The sequence below is a fragment of the Camelus ferus genome, chromosome 9 (genome assembly GCF_009834535.1).
Source record: "Camelus ferus isolate YT-003-E chromosome 9, BCGSAC_Cfer_1.0, whole genome shotgun sequence".
In the NCBI taxonomy this organism is placed as follows: domain Eukaryota; kingdom Metazoa; phylum Chordata; class Mammalia; order Artiodactyla; family Camelidae; genus Camelus; species Camelus ferus.
Genome location: NC_045704.1, coordinates 63,288,483 through 63,314,601, shown reverse-complemented (window position 1 = coordinate 63,314,601; position 26,119 = coordinate 63,288,483). Strand labels below are relative to the sequence as shown.

Here is a 26,119-nt window from a genome sequence, read left to right as displayed (position 1 = left end):
TCTAATCCTCTGCCTTCTGGCAGGGAGTGGAGTGGCATGGAGAGAAAAGAAATCCCTGGGACTGGAAAAGAAAATAGTGTATCAGAAACCAACACAGCTAAACTAAGGAACAGAGTTAGAACTCTTACCAAGCTCTCATCGAAGCATCTTCCTTACCAGCTCTAAAAGATTCCTGCTCCTGATTTTATAGTTAAGGTAAGACTGGGGCAAGGGTGGAAACACATTTGCGAGGATCAGGAAGTCTTAACAAGTCTGCTTATGATACAGTGCTGCTGAGCTTGACGTGGACTGTAACACCTCATTAAAGGCTAAACTGTGGTGTGGGGCAGACAGGGAGCAGAATTCATTAAGCGCTAGTTCCATTTTCTTGTGGCTGAGTTAGACACAAGCATGTGCAGGGACTGAGGATTTGAATTGTCTTCACACTATTTTTCTTCCTTTGCCACCCTAAGGTCTATGGGGATCATAATTGCCACTGAAGTTACCTTCGTCTTTGATAAAGCCCAATTAAGTTCCTTCAAATTGCAGCTTGAACTTTTCAAGAATTATGACCATACTATTTTCATGAGAAAGAGCAATGAATGAGATGTAATGTATATGGCTTACTTACATTGGTAAGGACAAAACAAGAGAAGAAAAAAGTTGAAACCTAGAATGAACAATGAAGAGGTTTCAAGAAAAAGGCTGTATATTTTAGCCATAGTCCTGCACTTTGTTTGAAGATAGATTTCTTCCTTTAGAAAAAACCCTGAATTAATTAGTTTTGATTTCTCGACACTCACTCACTCCATAAGGCCTTTTGTGTTGGACCTTGTTTCTACCACTATATTGACTCTACTATTATGATCACTTAATACAACAGTTGCCCCCCTTGACCACTCAATACTGTCTGCCAATTTTGCTTACTCGTTGGAACTCTCTCCTTCTTTGGATTTCTTACCATGGTACATACTTCACATATCTCCTTGTTTGATTTCCATTTTTCTCCTTAATAAGAGCTTTTCCCTTCTCCTACAAACTCAAACTAAAAACAGCACAAAGCAAAGTGAAAGTAAACAACAATAACAAAAATAACACAAAACCCGTGTAGCATTAATACTGAAAACAAAGTTTTCTGCTAGAAACTCTATCAGTAACATCAGTAACTCTTCTGAGCCTTTTCTTCTATATTTCTTGGCATTTTCCTTCTTTACACATTTTTTTCCTTTTCTGAAGCATTCTCTCTGTTTTGAAAGCTAGCAGTTATACTGACATAAATGAATATTTATTTACTAACTTTTTTTGAAGATAGGCTTAGTGGAGTGCCAGGCATTCCACTTAATACCAGTGTCACACAGACAGCCAGGTGCTCTGAGATTAGAAATCATGTCTGTCCTATTTGAAAGCCAAAATGTGTATTTGTGTGTGTGTGTGTGTGTGTGTTCAGATGCATTCTTGCATGGTTTTTACTTACAAAAAGTTATAGGGCTCTAATAGAGTTAGGGTGAGTGCATCTCAGAGCACACATCACAGGCTGAGTTATAATGGCAGAGCAACAGTTAAATATGGGGCTCAAACACAGTGAATATGCAAAGATGTTTTGGAGATTGGGCTGTCCTAAAGCCATTACAGATGTTACATACAACATCTGGGGTCAATATATAAAATACTTCCATTAATATAGTTATACAGCATTAATGGATTCATTAAGAGGTCTGAAAATTCAGACAAATTAGTTTCCTTTCCCACTAGTGATATAATCCCAAAGCTAAGGAGTCGATAAACTCCCAATATCTGCAAATAGGTTTAGATTGTGTATCTTCTGTTTGTCTAGCTGATTGTTGTAGCTCATCAGTGCCAGGTCTCCATATCTTTCTAACGTAAAAATGATTATGACCCTTGCTATATGCAAATCAGACCACAGAATTCAACAAACATACGGTGCCAATATTGCATTGTAAGTGGACTAGAGTGAAAAGAGACTTGGCATTTGAAAATGTAAAATTATGTAGAATCCCCTCTTTTTGGATTTGGCTTGGACTGAACATTTCCTGGCTCCCATGCCCTCATGCTGTGCCATTTGCAGTAGATCTATTGTCTGCTCCCAGGTACTTTCTGTTTTTATTTATCTGTCACCTGGATAATCTCTGGGGCATGGGCTTTGAGGATGGGGAGGGTATGGGGCTTTATAATTTTTTAAGAAGCCATTTTTACAGTTTGCTAGCAAGGGAATCCAGACCTTTTCATTGTAATATTTCAGTTTAAAAAAGGCAAGCAGATGGTGGATTTTTAGCTTCTGTTGGAAATAATCACTTCTAACATGGAAGAAAATTGTTCTTTACGGCGTGGCAAGGCAGAAAAGCAAGCATTTGTTTAAATCTCAGATAGCTTTCAAATGTTTTATCAGGGACTCCTTAGGTTACAAGAATTGACACCTAGAAATTAGAAAATAAATGGTTATATACTATTTATGAAGGTATTTTCACTCACTTTCCCATTTATAAAATAATTGTTTTCATTAAAATTTTGATTGAATAATGCACATTAATAGTCACATATATATGTGTGTGTGTATGTATATATATATAACTATAAATTAAAGCTTTAAGAAGTAAGCAACTATTTGTTAGATAATGCTACATAATGACCTGGCAGGATTTAGTATAATACACTGTGACTGGACATAGCCCTAAATTGGAGAAAATCAAGCTGATATTGGGTAAAAGCAAGAAGTGTAATATAACAAATAGTGATCATAAAGATTCAATCTGGGGATTCAGGGAGACCAAAAGTGAGGCACAGAAGCCAGCCAAACACCAATGGGGAAGAGTCAGACTCAGACTAGCAGTGGATCAGAAAATGGTTCTCCACACACCCATCAAATAATTCAGAACCAGTGGGGTGGCCTACAGCAGAACTCCGGAAGGCCTAGGACTTATTTTACCCTGACCCTCTGTGCTGTCTTTTAAAAAAATTTCTTCAGAAACTTAGACCATGCTGGGGAGTAGTATGTCTGCAAATTGAGGAAGCAAAGTGACTTTTCTCTGGTTAAAAACTAAAAATTTCAACCTATCCCCTCTCTTCCCCTGCAGATCAGGTGACACCCGGACATGGCCCCAGTGATCCACATGCCAGAACCCTTGTGCCTCGTTAAGAACACTAATGGGCGGCTGGTGGCTAATCCAAAAGCTCTGACCATCCTGTCTGCCATCACGCAGCCTGTGGTGGTGGTGGCCATCGTGGGCCTCTGCCGCACAGGCAAATCCTACCTGATGAACAGGCTGGCTGGGAAGAGCAAGGGTGAGTGACCGACAACAGCAGAGCCCCCTGAGTCCCTCCTGTCCACCCACACTCCCAGCGTTGAGGACGACGACGGGAGGAGAGGAAGTTAGACTGGGGTGGGGGTGGGGGAATAGGGAAAGCGAATGTTTGGGCCATAGCTGGCTAATTATCTCCTGGGAGATAAAGTGTAAGAAGTCTGTCTCTAACATATCACCTCTTTTTAATTTTTTTCTTAGTCTCTTCTTGGAAAAATCATACTACTTTCCAATTATAAGAAGTAAGACATCAATGAAATGACTTCTACACTTGTAACTACAAACAATTAAAATTTTAGTAGCGTAGTATTCTTATTAACAATCCATACAATTTCCAATCTATGGTACTTCATATTCCTTTATCTCATCCCTCTACGATAATTCAGACCAATGCCGCTTATATTTTCTGCCATCTTCCCTTGTTGCTTTCCTCAAACTCTGGCTCAGTTGTCAAGAAAGGGTCCAATTTCCAAACCCACTCATCTGTTACAGCCTCTGCACTCCCCCTGCAGGCTTCTCTATCAGATCCACAGTGCAGCCTCACACCAAGGGCATCTGGATGTGGTGTGTGCCTCACCCCAAGAAGCCAGACCACACCCTGGTTCTTCTTGACACCGAGGGACTTGGTGACGTAGAGAAGGTAAGGGACTAGGGTTCCTTTTTAATCAACCTCCTCATCTTTCAATGTTCGTTACGCAGGGAGATTTCCTTTTTTTTTTTTTTTTTTTGTACTTCCACTTTATTTTATTTTCCACCTTATTTTCCCCTTCTACTTTTAAAAGGCAAAGTTCAGAAACCTGAAGTAAGAAAAATATATGGATATACCAGAATCATGATTGGGAGGCTAACAAAGAGCTAGACAGTTAACCGAAATGCAGAAAGATGGTGCAAACAAAATCACTGTCACAAGTCTGAACCTGCAGAGGATGGAGATTAGCAGTGAGCGCTGGGTTACCAGGACTTGAGTCCAAATCAGGACCCTGGAACTTGGAGCTCTCAGACTTTGATAAGAAACATTAAGTCTCCTCAAATCTTCGATTTCCCCTTTTTTCTTGTCCATTTTGTTACTTGCACAGGAGATAAACGGGGCTTTTCCATTCTGTGCTGGGAAGTGTAGAACAACCGGCCCCCTGGGGAAAAAGCCTCGATTTGCAGCACTTGCCAGTTTTCTAAATACTCCCATCACAGCTGAATGCAGGCTGCCAAAGAGAAGTCGCCAGACTCAAGGCTCGGAGTCGATGTGCACAATGTGAATCGGTAGGAGCTGGTTCGAGCACGAAACTGGATCTTTCCCTTGAACTTCTCCTGTTTTTTATGTCTTCATTTTGCTTTTGATTTACTACAATTCAAAATGGTCAACCCGTTTTTGCTTTCGTTTCTTCATCTGTAATGTGGAGATAGTATGTAAAAACTTCTCTCACAGCGTCGTTTTGAATATTAGATAAGATCAGTAATGTGAACTGCCCTGTGTGGAAAAATTACACTGTAAAATTGATGTATGTTTTACGTATACAGGCCAACTTTGTTTTACACAATAGGAAATCTTGATTTTAAGTACTCTGGTTATCTTCACTAAATTTGACTATCCATTTTGAAAATACCAGTTATGAGAGGGACTGGTAAGTTAACAGTATATGGCTTTGTATAAAATGATCAATGCTAATGATGGAACTATTCAAAGTTCACATGTTTCTCACAACCATTTTTGTTTATCTTGTTTCGCACTTGTAGCTCAGGGGCCCGTTTTTAATAATTGTCCATATGGCAATGCCATGAGACATGACTGAGATTTGTTCTGACCTCTAGGGTGACAAGAAGAATGACACCCAGATATTTGTACTGGCACTGCTACTAAGTAGCACCTTTGTATACAATACCATGAACAAAATTGACCAGAGGGATATCGACCTCTTGCAGTATCCTTTTGTGGTTCAGGACGGCACCAAAGCCAGAGAGAACGCCTCTGTTCACCGTCTGTGTTCATGAGTCCTTGTGAATCAAACATAAAATGAAAACACTACAAACGTTAAAAACACAGGATAAAGACTCTTTATGTTTGCTGATGAAATGAGGAATTGGTACAACTCAAAGGGCATATAAAAGTACAGGCAGGCGCGGAGCTAGGTGCGGCTTAGACGCAGCCCTATTTGCAACAGTTTTCCTTGATTGCATCTCAGCTATGTGACGGAGCTGTCAGGTCTGCTCAGAACAGTATCCTCACCTGATCTTGATGGGATAGAAGATGCAGCTGACTTTGTGAGCATCTGTCCAGACTTAGTGTGGACTCTGAGAGATTTCTACCTTGACCTGGAAGCACATGGGCAACTTATCACAGCAGACGAGTACCTGGAAAATTCACTGAGGCCAAAGCAAGGTAACAGAGACTTCAGTTTTGGAAAGAGAGAGAAAAGTAACACAAGATTTACCTCCTGTGTGTTTCTGGTTAAATTTATAATTTCCTATATTGACTAAAACGGACTAAACTACCAAATAAATAATTAATACTATTAACTTAAAGTGAACTAATAGATTCAGTATTAAATTGTGTGCCCACCTCTTCTTGAAGCAAATTACTTTTTCATTTTCCATTTTGATTTCCTGATTGATCCCCATTTTAACTTTTTGCTTAGGGTTTGTAAAGATACAGTGAAACAAATAAGATCTGGTAGAAGGCACATTTATTTGTGGGAAATGCACTAAAATGAATATTACTCTTATATAAATAAATGCTCTTTTTCCTTCCTCAGGCACGGATCAAGGTCTTCAAAATTTTAATTTGCCCCGTCTGTGTATACAGAAATTCTTTACAGTGAAGAAATGCTTTATTTTTTATTTACCCACTCTTCGAAAGAAGCTTGCCCAGCTTGAGACACTGCGTGATGACGACCTGGATCCTGAATTTGTACAACAAGTGGCAGATTTCTGTTCCTACATCTTCAGCCATTCTAATGCTAAAACTCTTTTGGGAGGCATTAAGGTTAATGGATCTCGTGAGTACCTTTTTAAGGATTTTCTTTTAACTCAAAATAGAGAATGGGAGCACTGTTGTAACTTTCCCCTTCCACTGTCAATGCTGGAAATGCATTGTTAGCTACTTCCAAGAAAATCATATGTGTTATATTGATTAAATTTCAGTCAGTCACAAAAGTATTTCTAGTGCTTTTTAGCAGTGCCTCCAAAGTAAGATAAAATAGGAATGTAATCGGAAGAAAAGGTCAAGTTTAAAAAGTTCTACCTGTAAGTGGTCCAGTGTTGAACCTGACTGACCCACATGGCAGTTGGCAGCATTTCTTACACCAAAATGGTGGATACTTACTGTGTGTCACAGCCTTTGAGAGGAAGAAGAAGAAGACACAAACATTTTCTGTAGAAATGGAATGTACCTGATACAAACATTAAGCAAATAGATGCCAAGTGTGCCTAGAAACCTTAAAGAAGTCTAGACAGACTTCTTGATTCAGTTGTTCCTAAATACTGTATGTTTCAGAACTCTATAAATTATTGCTGCGCTCTAGAGGGAACGAAAGTGTACAAAGGACAATGAAGACAAACAGGAACGTTGCAACAAAGAGTACGGTGATCTGGTCTAATTTGCCTACTTTGTGTTTTTTCTGATGAGGGTAACACTCATACCAGCTTTACATGTTGAAGTGGAAGAGAAAAGGGAACTCTGAAGGGAACAGAAACCCGCAGTAGAGAGAAAGAAAGGGAAGAGTCAAAGGCAAAAGGTCATAGTATTCTAATCAGAGGAATACACATAACTTTATATAAACATTTGCTCATTCTCTATGAGAAAATGATGAAATGTGCATGCTCACATAGATCTTGAACTTTCCCCTTTGAAGACTTTCTTTTCTCAAAAAATGAAAGATATATCTTCTTGGTCACATAATTTCTCAAAGGAATTTATTTGGACCACTTGAATACTGTGCAGAAATGTTGAATATGTTAAATTAGCATTCTCAGAATTACTCACTTCAGAGCATGTCCTTTGACTCTGCAAATAATTCAAGCATCTCTTCCTCCTATAAAGGTCTAGAGAGCCTGGTGTTGACCTACGTCAATGCCATCAGCAGTGGTGATCTGCCCTGCATGGAGGATGCAGTCCTGGCCTTAGCAGAGATTAAGAACTTAGCTGCAGTGCAAAAGGCCATTGCCCACTATGACCAGCAGATGTTCCAGAAGGTGCAGCTTCCCACAGAAACCCTCCAGGAGCTGCAGGACCTGCACAGGGCCAGTGAGAGAGAGGCCATTGAAGTCTTCATGAAGAACTCTTTCAAGGATGTGGACCAAGGTTTCCAGAAAAAACTGGAAGTAATTGTCTTTTTGGCTCTAGTTCATGGAGCTTAGGGGCAATAAAAGGCAAAGCATTGCTATGAAAGGCAAAATGAGGACTTAACTAAGAAAAACAATTCTTACTAGACTAGAAGATAATGACTATCACTATGTGGCCAAGATATCACTATCTTTCTGAAAACAAATAAATAAACCTGTAACCACTCCGGACCCTATAGATTCTGAAACTTTCACACACAAACAACTTAACTTACCATGTTACAATCATGGACTAATTTTTTTAAGTAATCTTATTCCTTAAAATATTATATTCATAATATATTACCTTTCCATTTTTATTAATCAAGTATACAGATTTGCCAAATGGATCTACTAAAAGATTATGTCCCCAGGTTTAATAGCACACACTCATCATTCTGACCAGTCATTCCATTCTACCTCCTCATTGGGAATCCCAGGCCTAGTATAATACTGAAACTAGGATGATTGTAAAACTGTAGGTTGCATTTAAAATTAGGGCATGAAGCTAGAGATCTGCAGTGTGAAGATTATACCCAAAGCAGAAATGGAAAAGAAAGATATTTCGGGATACTTCAAACAGAAGTCAGGTCATTTTTCTATAGTGTATCATCCTTGAAACTTCTAGGTTTGCTAGGGAGGATATATTATTGCTTGTAGTCCTCTAAAACTTCCAGAAAGATAGAGATATTCCTTTTGTGAGTCACTTCTAGAAGAACTGAAGTGTTGCTAACACCCTTTCCATGGGCCTTTGTCCCTTTGAAGACCCTGCTAGAAGCCAGACAGGATGACTTCCATAAACGGAACTCGGAGGCGTCCCTGGACCGTTGCTCAGCTTTACTTCAGGATATTTTTCATCCTCTGGAAGGAGATGTGAAGCGGGGGATTTATTTAACAGCAGGGGGGCATCGTCTCTACGTTCAGAAGACAGAAGAGCTGAAGGCAAAGTACTATCAGGAGCCCAGGAAAGGAATACAGGTATCCCCAGTTTCATGTATTAATTAATTTATTGTATAATTAACTTAAGTAAGTAATTAAACTGTTGGGGGTCTTCTTTCAAAGATCTATGATCACAGACAGAAAGAACTAAATGCTATCACCATAATTGCCAGACTCTTACTGCAACCATCAACATTTGCTGCAACAAAGGGACTTTTTCAGTTATACAGGACAGAATCCCAATAACTGAACTGACTTAAGAAAATAATTCACTGGCTCACATAAGCTAAAAGTAAAGCGCTTAAATTTAGTTGTAAGTGTAGGTATGTCAAGGGCTTAATATAAGCAGTCTATGCCATGTAATAATGCAATCAGTTCCCCCCTTTCCTTCTTTCTTTCCAATCCCACCTGCAGCTTTCTGTTCTGTTTTCCTCACCATTGGCTTCATTCTCAGGCAGGCTCACCCTGCATGGCAGCAAAGATGACACCAACAGCTCCCAGCTTAACTAGTCCTTTGTGGCCTCGGTCTCAGGAGAGAGAAAGCATCTTTCCAGTATCCATATCAGTCTTTAAAACACCCAAGTTGCAGTATGTTTCTGTCTGTACCCAAATCTTTTGCGTCTAGTGGCCTTGGATGCTCTGATAGGCCAGCCCAGAGCATGTGCCCACCTCTCAACAGAAGAGGCTTCATTGACAGTTTCACTAAATATAGGCTGAGCACTTGCAGGGAGGAAAGGGTGCTAGGAAGAAAAAGAAATAAAGAGGTCTACAACATTTCTAATTATTTCCTACTTCTAACTGCATCTGTTGGCGTTCCTAGGCTGAGGAAGCTCTGCAGAAATATCTACAGTCCAAGGAGTCTGTGAGGGATCGCATTTTGCAGACAGACCTGGCTCTTATAGAAAGAGAAAAGGAGATGGAAGGTGAGAAGAAAATGGGAAAAGATGCAAGACAGAAATCCTACACATTTTTAATTAATGTGGCTTGGTTCACATGGGATCATTAAACTAGAGCAAGACTGGCAAAGATGTGCCACTCTTAGGTCCTCAGTCTGTATCTGAATAGGGCATGTACTGTCAGCTAGAATATGATTACCTGGAGAGGAAAATGACCCCAGGGAATGTTGTCTATGCAGTAGCAGCAATAGCAAACAAGAGTGGGGGCAGAAGGAAGGGTACTTTAATCCTAGAGATGTTTGTCATTTACCTTTTTCTTAGAGGCACATGTAAAAGCAGAGGTTCTGAAGGCTGAAGAACAAAGAATGTGGGTGGCAGTTCTAAGGCAGTACCAGCAAATGATGGAGCAGAGGCAGAGAATCCTTCAGGAACAAGTCAGACAAATGGAGAGAAACAGGATGTTCCAGCATCCATTGCAACAGAGGGCCCTGGACCTGAGGCATCATTGCCAGGTATTAATCAGTTCTTTCATCTCTGGATTTTAATCATTATCTCTCCTCTCTGTATTGATGAGAACATGCAGCACTGACAACGTGTGAACGGCAGCGTAACATTGTGGCTCAGGTCAAGGACTCTGGAATCAGACAGCCTAGGTAAGAATCTCAGCTCCACCACTTATAAATAGATTGTTTGGAGATGGTAATGATAGCTTTTTGCAAGGGTATTGACATAAATGAGTCAATATTTGTGTTTAGAATGATGCTTTGCACAACATAAGCACTATAATTTGTTTAACAACATCCTAGAGGTTGTTTCATAAGCACTTGAAAAGAAGATACGTTGTGTTTTGGGGGGGGGGGGGTGTAATGTCCTGAGAATATCAATTAAGTCTAACTGTTTTATTGTGTTACTTAGGATTTCTGTTGCCTTGTTGATTCTTTGTCTGGAAGATATGTCCCTTGATGTTTGTGAGCGTTTAACGTCTCCGACTATTACTGTATTCTCATCAATTTCTCCTTTTATGTCTGTTAGTGTTTGTTTCATGTATTTAGGTGCTCCTATATTGGGTTAATATATGTTGACGAATATAATAGACTTTTCTTGTGTTGATCCCTTTATCATTATATAGTGTCTTTTTAAAAATCTTTTTTATGGCCTTTTTCTTAAAGTCTGTCTTATTTGATATGAATATTGCTACCCCATCTTTCTTGTTATTCCTATTTGCGTGAAATAACTTTTTCCATCCCCTCATTTTCAAACTATGTGTGTCTTCACCCTAAAGTGGATCTCTTTTAAGCGGTATATTGTAGACTCTTACTTTTGTATCCAACCTGCCACTCTGTATTTTGATTGGAGCTTTTAGTCCACTGGCATTTAAGGTAATATACATTTATTACCATTTTAAACATTGTTTTCCAGTTGATTTTGTATTTGTTGTTTGTTCGCTTCTTTCTCTTTTTGTTTTTCTATACAATTTTCTTTTGTATTATGCTTCAGTTCTTTTTTTGTTTGTTTTTATGTGTCTATTGTATGTTTTTTATTTGTGGTTACTCTGTTTTTCAAGTATGTTAACCCATTAGTATACCTTGCTTTACACTTGTAATCATATAGGCTCAGACACATTCTAAAAAAAGAAAAAAATATATATTTTCTTTTTCCCCTCTCCCATATTTTATGGTTTGACATCCTCTTTGACATCTTCATGTTTATTCTCTTGCTGTTCATTGCAGTTATTGTCACATTTCCAATAGTGATTTACTCTTGTCTATAGATTCTTGCCTGTTTTCTGTTTAGAGGGGACGTTTCAGTGTTTCTTTAGGGCAGGGTTAGTGTTGCTGTGCTCTTTTAGCTTTTGCTTGTCTGAGGATATTGTGGTCTCTCCTAGTCTAAGTCATAGTCTTGCTGGAGAGAATGTCCTTTGTTGCAGTGTTTCTCTTCCAGGACTTTGAAAATATCTTGCCACTCTTTTCTGGCAAGCAACATTTCTGTAGAAAAACCAAGATAGCCTTACGGGGGTTTCCTTGTAACTAACTCTGTTTTTCTTTCGCTGCCTTTAGAAATCACTCTTTATCTTTAGCTTGGCCGTTTTAACTATAGTGTGTCTTGGTTTAGGTCTGATTGGATTCATCTCGTTTGGGACATTCTGTGCTTCCTGTACCTTGATATTCGTTTCCTTCTTCAAGTTTGACAAATTTTCAGCCATACTTCCTTCAAATATATTTTTGATTCCCTTTTCTTTTTCTTTGCCTTCTAGGACCCCTCTTTTGCACAGATTGTCATGATTTATATTATCCCATAGGTCTCTTATATTACTTTCATTTTTTTTCATTTGCCTTTCTGGCTCTTGTTTTGATTGGGTGATTTCCATTATACTACCTTCCAGATCACTTTTTTGTTCTTGTACATTATTCAGTTTGCTCTTTATTGCCTATACATTGGCTTTCATATTGGCAAATGAGTTTCCTTTTTTTTTTCTTAACATTTTTTAATTGAGTTATAGTCATTTTACAATGTTGTGTCAAATTATAGTGTAGAGCACAATTTTTCAGTTATACATGAACATACATATATTCATTGTCACATTTTTTTTTCTCTGTGAGCTACCACAAGATCTTGTATATATTTCCCTGTGCTGTACAGTATAGTTTTGTTTCTCTATTCTACATATGCCTGTCCGTATCTACAGGTTTTGAACTTCCAGTCTATCCCTCCCCACCCACCTCCCCCTTGGCAACCACAAGTTTGTATTCTATGTCTATGAGTCTGTTTCTGTTTTGCATTTGGTTTGTTTGTTTGTTTGTTTGTTTTTTAGATTCAACATATGAGTGATCTCATATGTATTTTTCTTTCTCTTTCTGGCTTACTTCACTTAGAATGACATTCTCCAGGACATCCGTGTTGCTGCAAATGGCGTTATGTTGTCAATTTTTATGGCTGAATAGTATTCCATTGTATAAATATACCACCTCTTCTTTATCCAGTCATCTGTTGATGGACATTTAGGCTGTTTCCTTGTATTGGCTATTGTAAATAGTGCTGCTATGAACATTGGGATGCAGGTGTCTTTTTGAAGTAAGGTTCCTTCTGGATATGTGCCCAGGAGCGGTATTCCTGGGTCATACAGTAAGTCTATTCTTAGTCTTTTGAGGAATCTCCATCCTGTTTTGCATAGTGGCTGCACCAAACTGCATTCCCACCAGCAGTGCAGGAGGGTTCCCTTTTCTCCACAGCCTCTCCAGCATTTGTCATTTGTGGACTTTAGAATGATGGCCATTCTGACTTGTGTGAGGTGATACCTCATTGTAGTTTGATTTGCATTTCTCTGATAATTAGTGATATTGAGCATTTTTTTTTTCATGTGTCTATTGATCATTCGTATGTCTTCCTTGGAGAATTGCTTGTTTAGGTCTTCTGCCCATTTTTGGGTTGGGTTGTTTGTTTTTTTCTTATTAAGTTGTACGAGCTGCTTATGTATTCTGGAGATCAAGCCTTTGTCAGTTTCATCAGGCAAATGAGTTTTCTAATGTTACTAGATCTTCTTTGGAGTTTCTAGTTCCTTGTTACAGGCACCAGCATTTCTGTTGATAGCCTTTATTAATTCCTTCAGTATTTTTATTATCCCTTTTATGAAATCAAGCTCTGGTAGACTGGAGAGGTCTGTTTCATTGTTCATTCAGGGAATTTCTCTTGTTCTTTTCATTGGGAGTGGTTCTGCGGCTTCTTAATTTTGCTTCTATTTCTCTGACTGTATGAATTTAGAAGTAGCAGTTGTTTACTGTGGCCTTGAAGAGCTGTATTTATGTGAGCACATCCCTGTGTAGCCTGTGTGCATCTAATATTTTTGTTGTGAGCACACTTTTTAGTATGAATGGCTGCCACATCTTTCCTCCATGTGTTGTGCTGGCTGTTATCCCTTTGATTGGGCATGTGGTTGGTGTTGTGGTGACCAGAGCCTGCACTGGATGTTAAGCAGGGCCTCCTCTTTGCTCTGCAGTTGTCACAGCCCTGTTGGAGTGGAAGCCCCCAGATCTATTTCTGAGCTGCAGTGTGATGTAGGCTGGACCGGAGGGCTTCCACAGGAGAGGAGCAACTGAGTATTCCTTCACAAGAGCTGTCTACCAGAAAGTGCACTCTGTAATGTCTGTCATTTGTTGTGCAGGTTCAAGACAAAGTATATGCTGTTGCTGGCACTCCCCTGGGCCCTGCCTCAGCCATGTGAATGCAAGCAGTGTGCTCTAGTGTCCCTCAGCTGTACTCACAAAGCCACCAGGGCTGATCCATTGAAGTCAGGCACCAGGAACTGCTATAGTCATGCATAGTTGCTCACCTGGATTTACAGGGTCAGTCCTGACCTCAACACTGCTTCCGTGTGCACTTGCCAGCTGTTAACACCAGACGTCTCCCAGCTGTGCACCAGTATTCTGCTCAGGTGTCTCACAGACACTGAGTTTACAAAGGCTCCACTGGTATAAATCTGCCAAAGACACTTGGGAGACAACATAATTTCAGCCCTGATTCTGAAGTTGTGTGGCCATAGGAATGGGCACAAATGTCAGCCCCACCTCTGCTTGGGGGAAACCTGCCAATAATTGCACCCTTTCCAGAGCAAGCTGAGTTGGAGACCACTATTGCAGAGTCCTTCCTTTTCTTTTGCAAACCTGTGTTAACAGTGGGGTGTTTATGGCAGGGCCATGCCCTGTGATGATGCCAAAAAGGAAGCAGCTATGGTGGGGTCTGCCCCTCACTTTGTGAACACCAACAATGGAGCTTTTAATGGCAGACCCAGGCTCCTTTGCACACACTCTCAGTTTCAGCCCATACCACACTCCAGCCCCTTCACACTGTCTCTGCACAGTCAACCTCTGTCCTCTCCCTGGGTCCTCTGAAGCCCGAGATTCAGCACCCAGTCCTGGCATGCAGCAGCAGGCTCGCATCTCAGGTTAAGTACTATGTATGCTCTGTGCAGGTTTCACTCCATTCTGCCTGCTGCAGAGTGGTTCTTGCACTCTTCTCTGAGCACTGAAGCTCACTTTCTGTCCAAACTGATCACTCCACTGGTGAAGGGGCTTCCCGGTGTGAGGGAACTTTTCCTCTTTCACTGCCCCTTCCCCAGGACACAAGCCCTGTTCTGATTCTTCTCTTTTTCTTTTTTTTGTCCTATCCAGTTACATAGAGATTTTTCTTGAAGCTTTACTTAAATAAGATCTTCTGCTAGAGTTCAGCAGATATTCTGTGAAAATTGTTCCATATGTAGATCTATTTTTGTTGTAATTGTGGGAGAAGGTGAGATCCACATCCTTCTTTTCTGCCCTCTTGAAGCCCCTTGAGTGCACGTTAACTACCTTGCATTTGTGCTCTCCTCCGCTCGTGATTACTGCTTTTGATGTCCTATTTTACATCTACTTGTTTTGTACATCCCTTAACTACTTATTCTGCATATAGGTGATTTTATTACTTTCATCTTTTAATCTTTCTAATAGTTCATGCGTGGGTGACTTCCTACCTTTACTGTATTTGCTTTACTGATGAGCTTTTCCACTTTGTAATTTTCTTGTTTCTAGTTTTAGTCTTTTCTTTTCTGCCTAGAGAATTTCCTTTAGCATTTGTTGTAAAGTTGGTTTGGTGGTGCTGAATTCTTTTAGCTTTTGATTGTCTGTAAAGCTTTTGACTTGTCCATCAAATCTGAATGAAAGCCTTGGTTGTAGGTTTTCCCCTTTCATCACTTTAAATGTATTGTGCCATTGTCTTCTGGCCTGCAGAATTTCTGCTGAAAAATCAGCTGATAGTCTTATGGGAGTTCTCTTGTATGTTATTTGCTGTTTTTCCCTTTTTGCTTTTAATATTCACTTTTTATTTTTAATTTTTGTCTTTTTAATTACAATGTATCTTGATGTGTTCCTTTTAGATTTATGGGACCCTCTGTGCTTTCTGATCTTGGATGACTGTTTCCTTTCCCAACTTAGGGAAGTTCTCAGCTATTATCTCTTCAAATACTTTCTCAGGCCTTTTCGCTCTCTCTTCTCCTTCTGGGACCCCTGTAATGTGAATATTGTTGTCCCAAAGGTCTCTTAAACTGTCCTCTTTTTTTTCATTCTTTTTTCTGCTCTGCAGTATTGATTTCCACTACTCTGTCTTCCAGCTCACTGATCCATTCTGCCTCATTTAGTCTTTTATTGATTTCTTCTCTGGTATTTTTCATTTCAGTTATTGTATTCTTTAACTCTGTTTGGCTGTACTTTATATTTTCCAACTCTTTGTTAAGAGCTGCTCACTTCTTGCCCTGTGCATCCATTCTGCTCTCAAGTTCTTTGATTATCTCTATGATTATTACTCTGAACTCATTCTCAGGTAGATTGCTTATCTTCACATCACTTAGTTCTTCTGGGGTTTTATCTTTTTTTTTTTTTTTTTTTGTCAAGAACATATTCCTCTGTTGCCTCATTTTTGTTTAAATTTCTATTTCTGTTTTTATATATGTGGTAGGTTAGTTACACTTCTTGACCTTGGAGAAGTGGCCCGATGTAGGAGACATCCTCTGTATTTTGGCAGTGCACTACCCTATTGTCACACAAGGGCCTGGGGCCATCTGGTCCCAGAGTATGATTCAGTCTGTGTTTGCAAAATTATTGCACAGGCAGTGGGATTGTAGTTTTCTTGCTTCTGGTATCTGCCTCCTGGTGGATGAGGTTGGTCCAGCTGCTTGTGCAGGATTCCTGGTGGGAGGGGCCAGTGACTGCCTACTGGTGGGTAGGGCTGTATCTAGGAGCAAGTCTAAACGCAGCTGTGAGGTGAAGAAGGCTTTAAGCAGCCTGCTTGCTGATGGGTGGGGATGTGTTGTTTGGCCTGAAGTGTTCCAGCATGGAGCTTACAGGCTGTTGGGTGGGGCCAGGCTTGGTGCTAATGATCCAAGATGTTAGCCACCAGGAGAGTTCATGCAAATGAATACCCCCTGATATATCCTCTACCGGTTTCTATGTCTCCACTGTGAGTCTAAACAACTCCCCACCTCTCCAGCAGAACCTCCAAGATGAGCAGGTAGGTCTGACCTAGGCTTCTATGAAATTACGGCTTTTGTTCTTGGTCCCAGTGCATGTGAAAATTTGTGTTTTAAGAGTGAGGTCTCTATTTCCTCCATTCCTGTGGCACTCCTGCAGTTAAGCCCTACTGACTTGCAAAACCAAATGCTCTTGCGGCTCCTCTTCCTGATACTGGACACCTGGGCTGGGGAGCCTGACATGGGGCTCAGAACTCTCCCTCATGTGGGAGAAGCTCTGCAATATAATCATTCTCTATTTTGTGGATTGTCCACTGAGGGGTATAGGATTTGATTTTATTGCAAGTCTGCCTTTCTTATCCATATTGTTGTCTTCCTTCTTTATACCTTTAATTGAAGGTCTTTTGTGATAGTTTCCTGTCCTTTTCATCAATGGTGGTTCTGCAGTTAGTGGCGATTTTGATGTGCTCATGAGAGGAGGTGAACTCAAATTCTTTCTACTCTACTATTTTGGCTGCTCTCCTCAGAGAGGAAGATGTTGAGGCCAGAAACTGGCTTCTTACAGCACTCAGCTCTACACACCTCTGCCTCATGCCAAGATGCATTCTCCCTTGGGCTACAGCATGGCACTGGCCGCCAGTTTGCTGGTGGCCGAGAGTTTATGAACAGTTTTTTTGAGATATAATTTATGCACCATAACTTTCATGCATTTAAAATATACAATTGATACAAATGTACCAATGTAAATGAAAAATGATTTAACATGGGGCAGGCAGTTTAGGAAATCTTCCTGGAAGAGGAGTGTGATATAAATTTTGAAAAAATTGTACTTATTATCCAGGGTGGGACGTTGCCAGCAGAAAAAACAGCATATGAAAAATTTGAAAGCACCCAAGGTTACATATTTGTAAAACTGCACGTTCTTCTGACTGGCTAAAGCTAGCATGGGTGATAAGGAGCAACACTGGCAAGAAGGCTGGAGGAACAGGGAGGCAGGCAGGATCTTGGAAATTTTATTTGTAGAAGGCTACCAGGGAATGTTATTCAGAATAGATCTTTTTCTCAGACTATTTCAGCACAAGTTCAGCTCTGAAATTCCTGACATATCTTTGCCCTTTTGTGGTCTCCAGATCTTATGGAAGATAACAGAGGAACTAGAAATCTGCATGAAGATAAATGAGTTCCTTCGTGTTGCAGAAAAGACCTTAGCAGGTACAGGGAAGGGTTCAGCTCACAGTGGGATGGGGAAGTTCCTGCAGTGCCCTCTGAGAACCCTCACAGCAGGCACTTCCAGAACTAAGGAGCTTCTTCTCTTCCCGTGAACACACTCTGCTTAATCTGAAAATAAATGCAAGTTGTGTTTGTAGGTCCAGCCAGTCAGGAAAGGCCTTTCCCAGCAGGTTCTAACAGTTTCCCTTGATATGTGATCATAGGCAAACCTAGTCATTTCCATCTGCTTTTTCAAGACAGTTTGGTCACTGAAAACATAGACAGCTAAGGAATGGGGTTTGTAGCTCTCAGGGCTGACTCTTGTTTTCTTTTTTCTCTAAAATCTACCTGGAGCAGAAGAGAAAGCCAAAAGAGAGTCATCTGAAAAGGAAAAGAAACTTCATGAGCAAAAGGTTAAAAAGCTGCTGAAAAAATGTGAGAACCTAACGAGAGCTTTCATGGAATTTAAAGCCAAAATGACAGAGGAGATAAGAGTGAGAGAGAGCCTTTTGAAGGAGATGAATGAGAGGATTAAGATGCTCAAGGTAAGTCTGGTCTGGGTCTGGGCAGTGACTGTGGAACAAAGCTCTGGAGCCTCAAGAAGCTATGGATGAAAATTAAAGCAAAGTCACAGGGGGAAGCACCAATAATTTAATGCTTTAACTCACTAGAAGCCTTGATTTTTTAGTGATTTGTGTCCAGGCAGTTGAGTGAGCTTCTGGACCATCCAGGAGGACCTTGGTACTTTCAAGCATTTATAAGATATAAATAACTTTCTCAGGGCTTGTGCTGCTGTTTTGATGGATTCCTGGATAACCTCTGGTAGCCGGTATTAAATGGGGTTTCCAGGATTATCAAGTAGTTATTCCAGCTGTGTCTAATATAAGCAGGAATTGGTTCAATTGACCAAAATTACTGCCAGTTACTAGGAACGCTACTACCACCCTAAGACCCTAAGGTAGGTCCTTACAGACCTAAAAGCATCAAATACACAAAGACTTAGAAATAAGAGGGGCTGACATCTCCTAATCCGGATGCAGTTGTCTCCTGGTAAGGATAACCTGTGTGAGTCAGCACACAGCACAGGGGAAATCCTCTCTCTCTTTTTTTTATTGAAGTACACTTGATTTATAATATTGTGTTAATTTCTGAGGTACACCTTAGTGATTCTTCTATACATATACATATAATTTTTTTCATATTCTTTTTCATTATATGCCATTGCAATGTAGTGAATATAGCTTTTAGTGCTATACATTAGGACCTTGTTGTTTGTCTATTTTAAATGTAGTAGTATCTGCAAATCCCAAGCTCCAAGTTATCCACCCCCACACACCTTTTCCACTCTGGTAACCATAGATTTGTTTTCTATGCCTGTGAGTCTCTTTCTGTTTTATAAATGAGTTCATTTGTGTCCTTCTTTTTTCATTCCACATATAAGTGATATCATATGGTATTTTTCTCATTGTATTTTTTATTTACATTTCTCTGATAATTAGCAATATTGAGCATTTTTTTCATGTGCCTATCGGCCATTTGTATGTTTTCACTGGAGAAATATTTGTTTCGGTCTTCTGTCCATTTTCGTATTGAGTTGTTTGTTGTTTTTTTTTGTTATTGAGTTGTATGAGCTGTTTGTATATTATGGAAATTAAGCCATTGCTGGTCATATTGTTTGCAAACATTTTCTCCCAGTATGAATAGCTACCTTATCTTTCCTCCACGTGTGCTGGCTGTTACCCCCTTGATTGGGGATGTGTTGGTGTTGTGTTTTCCGAAGCCTGTATTGAATGTTAAGCAGGGCCTCCTCTTTGCTCTTGGTTTTTGTAGCCATGTGGGAGGCTGAGTCTGACCTCCTGTTAGAGTCTAAGCCCCCAGATCCACTTCTGAGCTGCTATGCATGGTAAGCAGGACTGGAACACATCTGCTAGGAGAGGAGCTGCTGAGTATTCCTATGCAGGAGGTGTCCACTGAGAAGTGCCCTCTGTGGTGTCAACTATCACCCTTTATGGGGGCTTTACTGCCAAGGAACACCTTGTTGGCCTGCTGTGAAGGCATTTGCTATGACAGTGTCCCTCTCCTCCCTCCCTTCATGACAGCGAGTTAACAGTGGAGACTCTAAGTCCAAGCCACACCCTGTAGGCAGTGTTGCACCCCTCTGTTCATGTGGACCAGTGGTGGAGATTCCTATGGCAGACCCAGGCTCTTTTGCACACGCTCCTCACCTCAACCTGTACCACACACCACCCACTGAAGATGCCCCTGTGCAGTCAACCCTAGTTCTTTCCCTGGATCCATCCTCCGAAGCCTGGGCTCCAGCACGCACCAGCTGGCTCACATCTTGGGCTAGGGACCTCACATACCCTTTGTCCTGGTTTCTCTCTATTCTATCTGCAGAGTGGCTCCTGTGCTCTCCTCCGTGCCTCTGAAGCTCCCATTCTGTCCCAGCTTACCGCTCCCCTGGATAGGGGTCTTCCCAGGTTAGGGCACTTTCCCTCTTTCACCCTGCCTCCCCAGGAAGCAGGTCTTTTTCCTATTTCCTTTCTCTCTTTTTTTAATCCTGTGTGGTTTCGGGATGGTTTCCCTTGTAGTTCCTCTGTATAAGATCTTCTGCCAAAGTTCAGTAGGTATTCTGTGAGAACTCTTCCACATGTAGATGTATTTTTTTATGTATCTGTGGGAGAGGGTGAGCTCTACATACTTCTGTTCCACCATCCTGAAGCCCCTCTCCAGGAATTCTCTCTTATCCCATCTGGAAGTATTTATATTAGATTTCTAGGTAAGCATGGGAGTTCATAGTATTTCTAAGGTGTATGAGAATTTGTACTGTTCAGAGGGAAGGCTCTCACCCAAGTAGCATGAATGTGGCTGGAATGTCTTATTATAGCAGAAGTCCTCGTGCCTGGTTAGCCACCTGGCCAAACCCTAGTGATGGGTGAGTGTGAACGAGGTTGTGCTGTGCGTCCTCTCACCTTCCAAGCCTAAACCACAACCTATTCCTGATGTAAATAATATCTTCTCATGATTTGATAAGAAATAACTCTTTAAAAGGAAAACAGACAATTTTATAAATTGTTAATGGAAGACCTAAGTTTAAAAACACTGGGATTTTCAAAAGTTTATCTTTTCTAACACATTATATACCTTTTTAGGCCAAAATGAACAATAATAATGAGAGCAAGCAAAATACTGAAATGACTGCACTTCAGAGACCCAGAAAACAATGATGAAGAATATATATCACAGGCTTTTTGCTGGTCACTTTTGAGGAGCCAGTAAAATACATGGGATCACTAAAGTCTCCGGTTTTTTTCTTGCCAATAACTTCTGGTACTGTTTACAAGTTTTCAACTGGTCTTTGGCTGGCTTGTTTCAAAGGTTTTAAGCACTTTAGTTTTCCTTGACATCTTTATATCAGGTTGAAACAGCATCTACAAAATGTCATCAACAAATGGCAAAGAATGAATAGAATAAATGTGGCTGGATATTTAATTTAAATGGAAATGTAAATGACTGATTAGAAGATAAAGAGGTCAAATTTTAAATATCCTAAAAAAAACCCCTTAGATTATAATGATTAATAAATGCTCTTGAAAGTCACACATGAATAATTATACAAATGGAATATGTATAGTGTGTTCTTGAACGAAGGGCCAATTCCCTGTGTAAAACAAATATCTCTTAGTTCACCTGTAAATTTTATGTGTTTTGAGTTAAAATTTCAAAAAGTCTGATTGCAGGCGTTTGGCGGTGCCACTGAGTAGACCGGACTCAGCTCGCTCGCTCCTTGCTCCGCTTCCTCTGCCACCATGTCTGACAAACCCGATATGGCTGAGATTGAGAAAGTTGATAAGTTGAAATTGAAGAAGACAGAAACGCAAGAGAAAAATCCACTGCCTTCCAAAGAGACGATTGAACAGGAGAAGCAAGCACGCGAGTCGTGATGAGACGTGCACCGCCAGTGTACACTGTACATTCCACAAGCATTGCCTTCTTATTTTACTTCTTTTAGCCGTTCAACTTTGTAAAATGCAAAGAGGTTGGATCAAGTTGAAATGACTGTGCTGCCCCTTTTCTCATCAAAAATGGTGAACTACTGACAACGAAGGCCGCGCCTGCCTCTCCCATCTGCCTGTCTGGCAGGCAGGGAAGGAAAAGAACTTGCACGTTGGTGAAGGAGGAAGCTGGGTGGGTCAACAGTGAAATCTAGAGTGAAATGTAAGGTGATCCAAGAGGCCCTGCAGGCTGTAAAACGCAGTTTAATCAGACTGCCATTTTTTTGTTGTTCAAATGATTTTAATTATTGGAATGCACAATTTTTAATATGCAAGTACAAAGTTTTAAAACCTGGGAAAAAAAAGGCTGATTGCAAATTTGAAGTGGAGCTAATCAAAAAAAATTAAAGAGCCAAGACAATCTGAAGAGGTGCAATGAAATTTATAGAACTACAGCAATTAGGACGTGTCACTGAGGCAGAAACATAAAAACATAGCAAAAGAAAATGCTACATAGTCTAAAAATAGAACCAACAACATACCTGATTAAGTGTATATGAAAAGTATTATTTACAATCAGTGAGAAAATATAAACAGTACAGTAAGTGTTGTCAGCCAGCTGGAGAGTCATAGAATAAAGGGTGACTAGATCTCTGATAAACCTTGCACAAATAAATTCCACTTTGACTTTAGATCTAACATTAAAAAAAATGCCATAAAAACAATAAAAGTAAGATAGTTATTATGTTAACTTGGAACATTGAATTTATTTTTAAGTGACATACAACTCAAAGGCATAAAAATACTGACAAAACTACATAAAAATAAATGTAAATTTGTTGCGGTATCAGAGCATAAAGAAACTCAGGAAACAAAAAGATAACCTCAATTTATATCACAGAAGAGAGCTAATTTATACCAGTTATGTATCATAAAGAAACGCCTTCTTAGTGCAGTGGGCAGCGCGTCAGTCTCATCATCGTATGTATCATAAAGAGCCTCAAGTCAATAGAAATGGGTTGAGTAGACAGCTTATAGAAAACTGAAATACCCAAGTCACTCAAAGTAAGAGGAATGAAACTAAAACTATGAGATACAGTGTTTCCCTTCACAAGCCATCAAACTGTGTTCTCAGTGTTTTTGAAAACATGTACTTTTATGGGAGTACAAATGGTACAATATCTACTGAAAATCATGTCTAATACTTACTAAATGCCTATGTTAACTTTGGCCCAACAGGTTCTATTTTAGGACACACACACACTCACAGAAATGATGTCCACTGCAGCACTGGTTATAATGTTAACGATTGAAAACTACTTACATGGCCATCTGTATGGGATTGCCAACATGACTTTTAGCATACTCATACAATGGAATGTTATGTATCCAGCAGATTGGGAGACAGCGTTTCATTTGTAACGATGCAGAACAATTTACTAGAGCTTCTCGGCCTTTTGGCTAAGATCAAGTGTAGAACAATTTACTAGATACGTTGTGATGTGTGAAAAGTAGGATGTTGACCAATAGGAATAGTGCGCTATTTCTGCAAAAAGAGATGCAATTCGTATATACATATATGTATACACTTAGACAATCTCTGGAGTGATGCATGGGCAACTAGAAAATTGGTTGCTTCTAGAGGAAGCTAGGTTTCTGAGATCAGGAATGAGAGGAATACTACTTTATTTTGTATAAACCTTTGTATCTTTTGAAATTTTTAGGAACTATGTCATACTTGTTCAGCAGTGTAAGAGAAGCAACAAGGATGATGATAACTTTGATGGTGATGATGGTGATGGTGATGGTGATGGTAGGGAACTTTGTATTCCCAGAAAATCAGCCAGCTCAAAGAGGAGGTTGTTGGAGTGGTCCAGATACCTGAAAAAAAAAATTTATATCCTAATCTTATTTGTACTATGGAGCTCATTTCTACCGCCTTACAGTCACTAACAAAGTATAAAGTATCATACTTTATGATACTGAAATCATATAAAAATCATACTTTATGACTGAAATGCCTGCTTGTGTGTCTTCTGCTTTCCAACCACAAATTAGAGTTTTAAGGAGTTATATGTGCCATCTGTCTGCAGTGCTTCTCAGTGTTTTTGGAATTCCCTGTCACTTGACTAATGTTTGCATTGTACGTTATTTATCTAAGGAACTATTTCCTATTGCAAAATCTTGATATGTTATCTCTTTATTCTAGGTATGTGTACACAATATTCAGCCTTCACTTCATCAAACATCCTGTGTTATAGATCCTTACCTTTATTTTACCTAACTAGTTTCTCCTTGAAATCTTGGATTTCCTGACTCCCCTAAACTGGGTGGGGTGGTCCTCTTTTGTGCTCCCATTGAACCTACCATGTGATTCTGAAAATAAAAATGGTCAATGTACTCCTGTCTCCCTGATGACACCTTCTACCAGGGACTGGTTTATCTCTATCATTGTAACCTCAGCTCTAATTTTCCCATCCAGCTCTTAATGTGTAACAGAGGAATATTCCTTGAAAGAATAAATAATCTTTGACCCTAAAGTTGCCCACTTTTATATATGCTCATTATGACAGATACTTCAAGGAACTCTAAAAACAAAGGGTATATTTTTAAGATCCTAATAGAAAGGAGGCAGGATTAATGAAGACTGCAATTTCTAGAAAATGGGACTGCAAGGACATGAAGGCTAATTGAGGCTTGCTAAAAAGTTGTTCCTAAGGAAAGGGTGGACTCACCATGTTTTTAGTTTGAGTTTCTTATGACAAATATTTATGAATGATGTCACTCATTTTTGACTCACAGTTCATTTGTGAGGGTTAAATATGAAAGAAAGTATCTTAGTCATGCAAATCTCTCAAGTCCATCCTTGTCCTTCACTTAGATGAGGGTACTTTTCCTGAGATAAAAATCGTACTTTTCATCCAAGGCTCAATTTCTCACTGAAATAATGTCTAAGGAATCATTGTCTGAGCATTAGGGCAGCTTTCCTCCCTTCTCTTGTCAATAGAGTCACGAGGTCTCCATTCTGGTCCTTGAGAATATCATGAGGTTGGGACTCAGCAACCCACTCGATGTCCCCAACCAAAAGCCATTGAGATAAGAGCTCAGGCATCCATGTCTCCCCAACTGGTGATACCCAAAGGTCTGCAGTCTCAGTAGGTGTCCTTGGCAATATCTCAGCTGCATCACCTTGTAGAAGGGATCAGGGTTCAGGCAAAACTCTTCTTCTCCAAGAAGTCACCGTGACCTGCATTGTCCTCACCCTCACGTCTAGTCCTTGAGGCATAATCTTTCAGGGGATTCAGCTGTTTTAATCAGAAAATACCAAAAGGGTTAGAAAACCAGCAACCCACGTTTACTTAAGGCTCTTTGGGTAAAACAGGAACTAATTCTGCTTAAGAGAAAGATTTATGAAAGATAATGAAGAGGTCAAGAGTTGGATAGGTCATGACAGAAAAGATAATAATGTGATTCCATAAAACTTCAGCTTTGATGAATTTGCTGAAGTTTATTTTCTCCTAATACATTTTTTGCTGGCTATTGCTAGATGCTTAGAATAAGTGCCCAGTACATAGGAGAAAATTTCTAAGTAATTGTTAAATACATGAAGGAGTAAAATCATTTCTTTAATCTCTTCCCCTCGAATTGAAGATGTGAGAGTTACACATCTACCTTTGCAGGTGATTTTTAGAGTTATGGAAATACGTTTTTTTTTTTTCTTTTTGTTATTCCTTCCACTCTATTAATCTGTCAGTAGCCTGCTGCTTAGATGCTAACTTTTCACTTGAAAGAATAGACTATAGAATTCCTAACTGAAAGTATTTATTTACAAAAGAATTACCTCAGCTCTGGTCAGGTGTCTGGAGGGGCTGGGTCAAGGAGCTGACCATTTGGGCATAGAAAGCATGTGCCTAATACACTTTGACTATCCATTTTACAAATACCTAACCAGTTGTGAGAGGGACTGGTAAGTTAACAGTATATGGCTTTGTATAAAATGATCAATGCTAATGATGGAACTATTCAAAGTTCACATGTTTCTCACAACCATTTTTGTTTATCTTGTTTCGCACTTGTAGCTCAGGGGCCCGTTTTTAATAATTGTCCATATGGCAATGCCATGAGACATGACTGAGATTTGTTCTGACCTCTAGGGTGACAAGAAGAATGACACCCAGATATTTGTACTGGCACTGCTACTAAGTAGCACCTTTGTATACAATACCATGAACAAAATTGACCAGAGGGATATCGACCTCTTGCAGTATCCTTTTGTGGTTCAGGACGGCACCAAAGCCAGAGAGAACGCCTCTGTTCACCGTCTGTGTTCATGAGTCCTTGTGAATCAAACATAAAATGAAAACACTACAAACGTTAAAAACACAGGATAAAGACTCTTTATGTTTGCTGATGAAATGAGGAATTGGTACAACTCAAAGGGCATATAAAAGTACAGGCAGGCGCGGAGCTAGGTGC

General features: G+C 39.9%; 1 protein-coding gene across 10 annotated transcripts; it reads left to right on the top strand.

Annotated features, from left to right (window-relative positions):
• Positions 1-26,119, top strand: LOC102520716 (guanylate-binding protein 5). Of its 10 annotated transcripts, none has more exons than XM_032487007.1 (14): positions 1-195; positions 3,072-3,279; positions 3,809-3,936; positions 4,485-4,553; positions 5,103-5,212; positions 5,474-5,670; positions 6,044-6,286; positions 7,330-7,610; positions 8,376-8,588; positions 9,370-9,472; positions 9,767-9,957; positions 17,570-17,651; positions 18,006-18,193; positions 25,798-26,119. In XM_032487007.1, exons 2-14 carry the CDS (start codon positions 3,090-3,092, stop codon positions 25,975-25,977), a joined length of 2,175 nt encoding a protein of 724 aa, XP_032342898.1. In that variant the 5' UTR covers positions 1-195; positions 3,072-3,089; the 3' UTR covers positions 25,978-26,119. The 10 variants fall into 10 exon arrangements, 8 of the variants coding, with proteins under 8 accessions (XP_032342898.1, XP_032342899.1, XP_032342902.1 ...); XM_032487008.1 differs by lacking the exon at positions 25,798-26,119 and adding an exon at positions 21,378-21,998; XM_032487011.1 differs by lacking the exon at positions 25,798-26,119 and adding an exon at positions 21,389-21,545.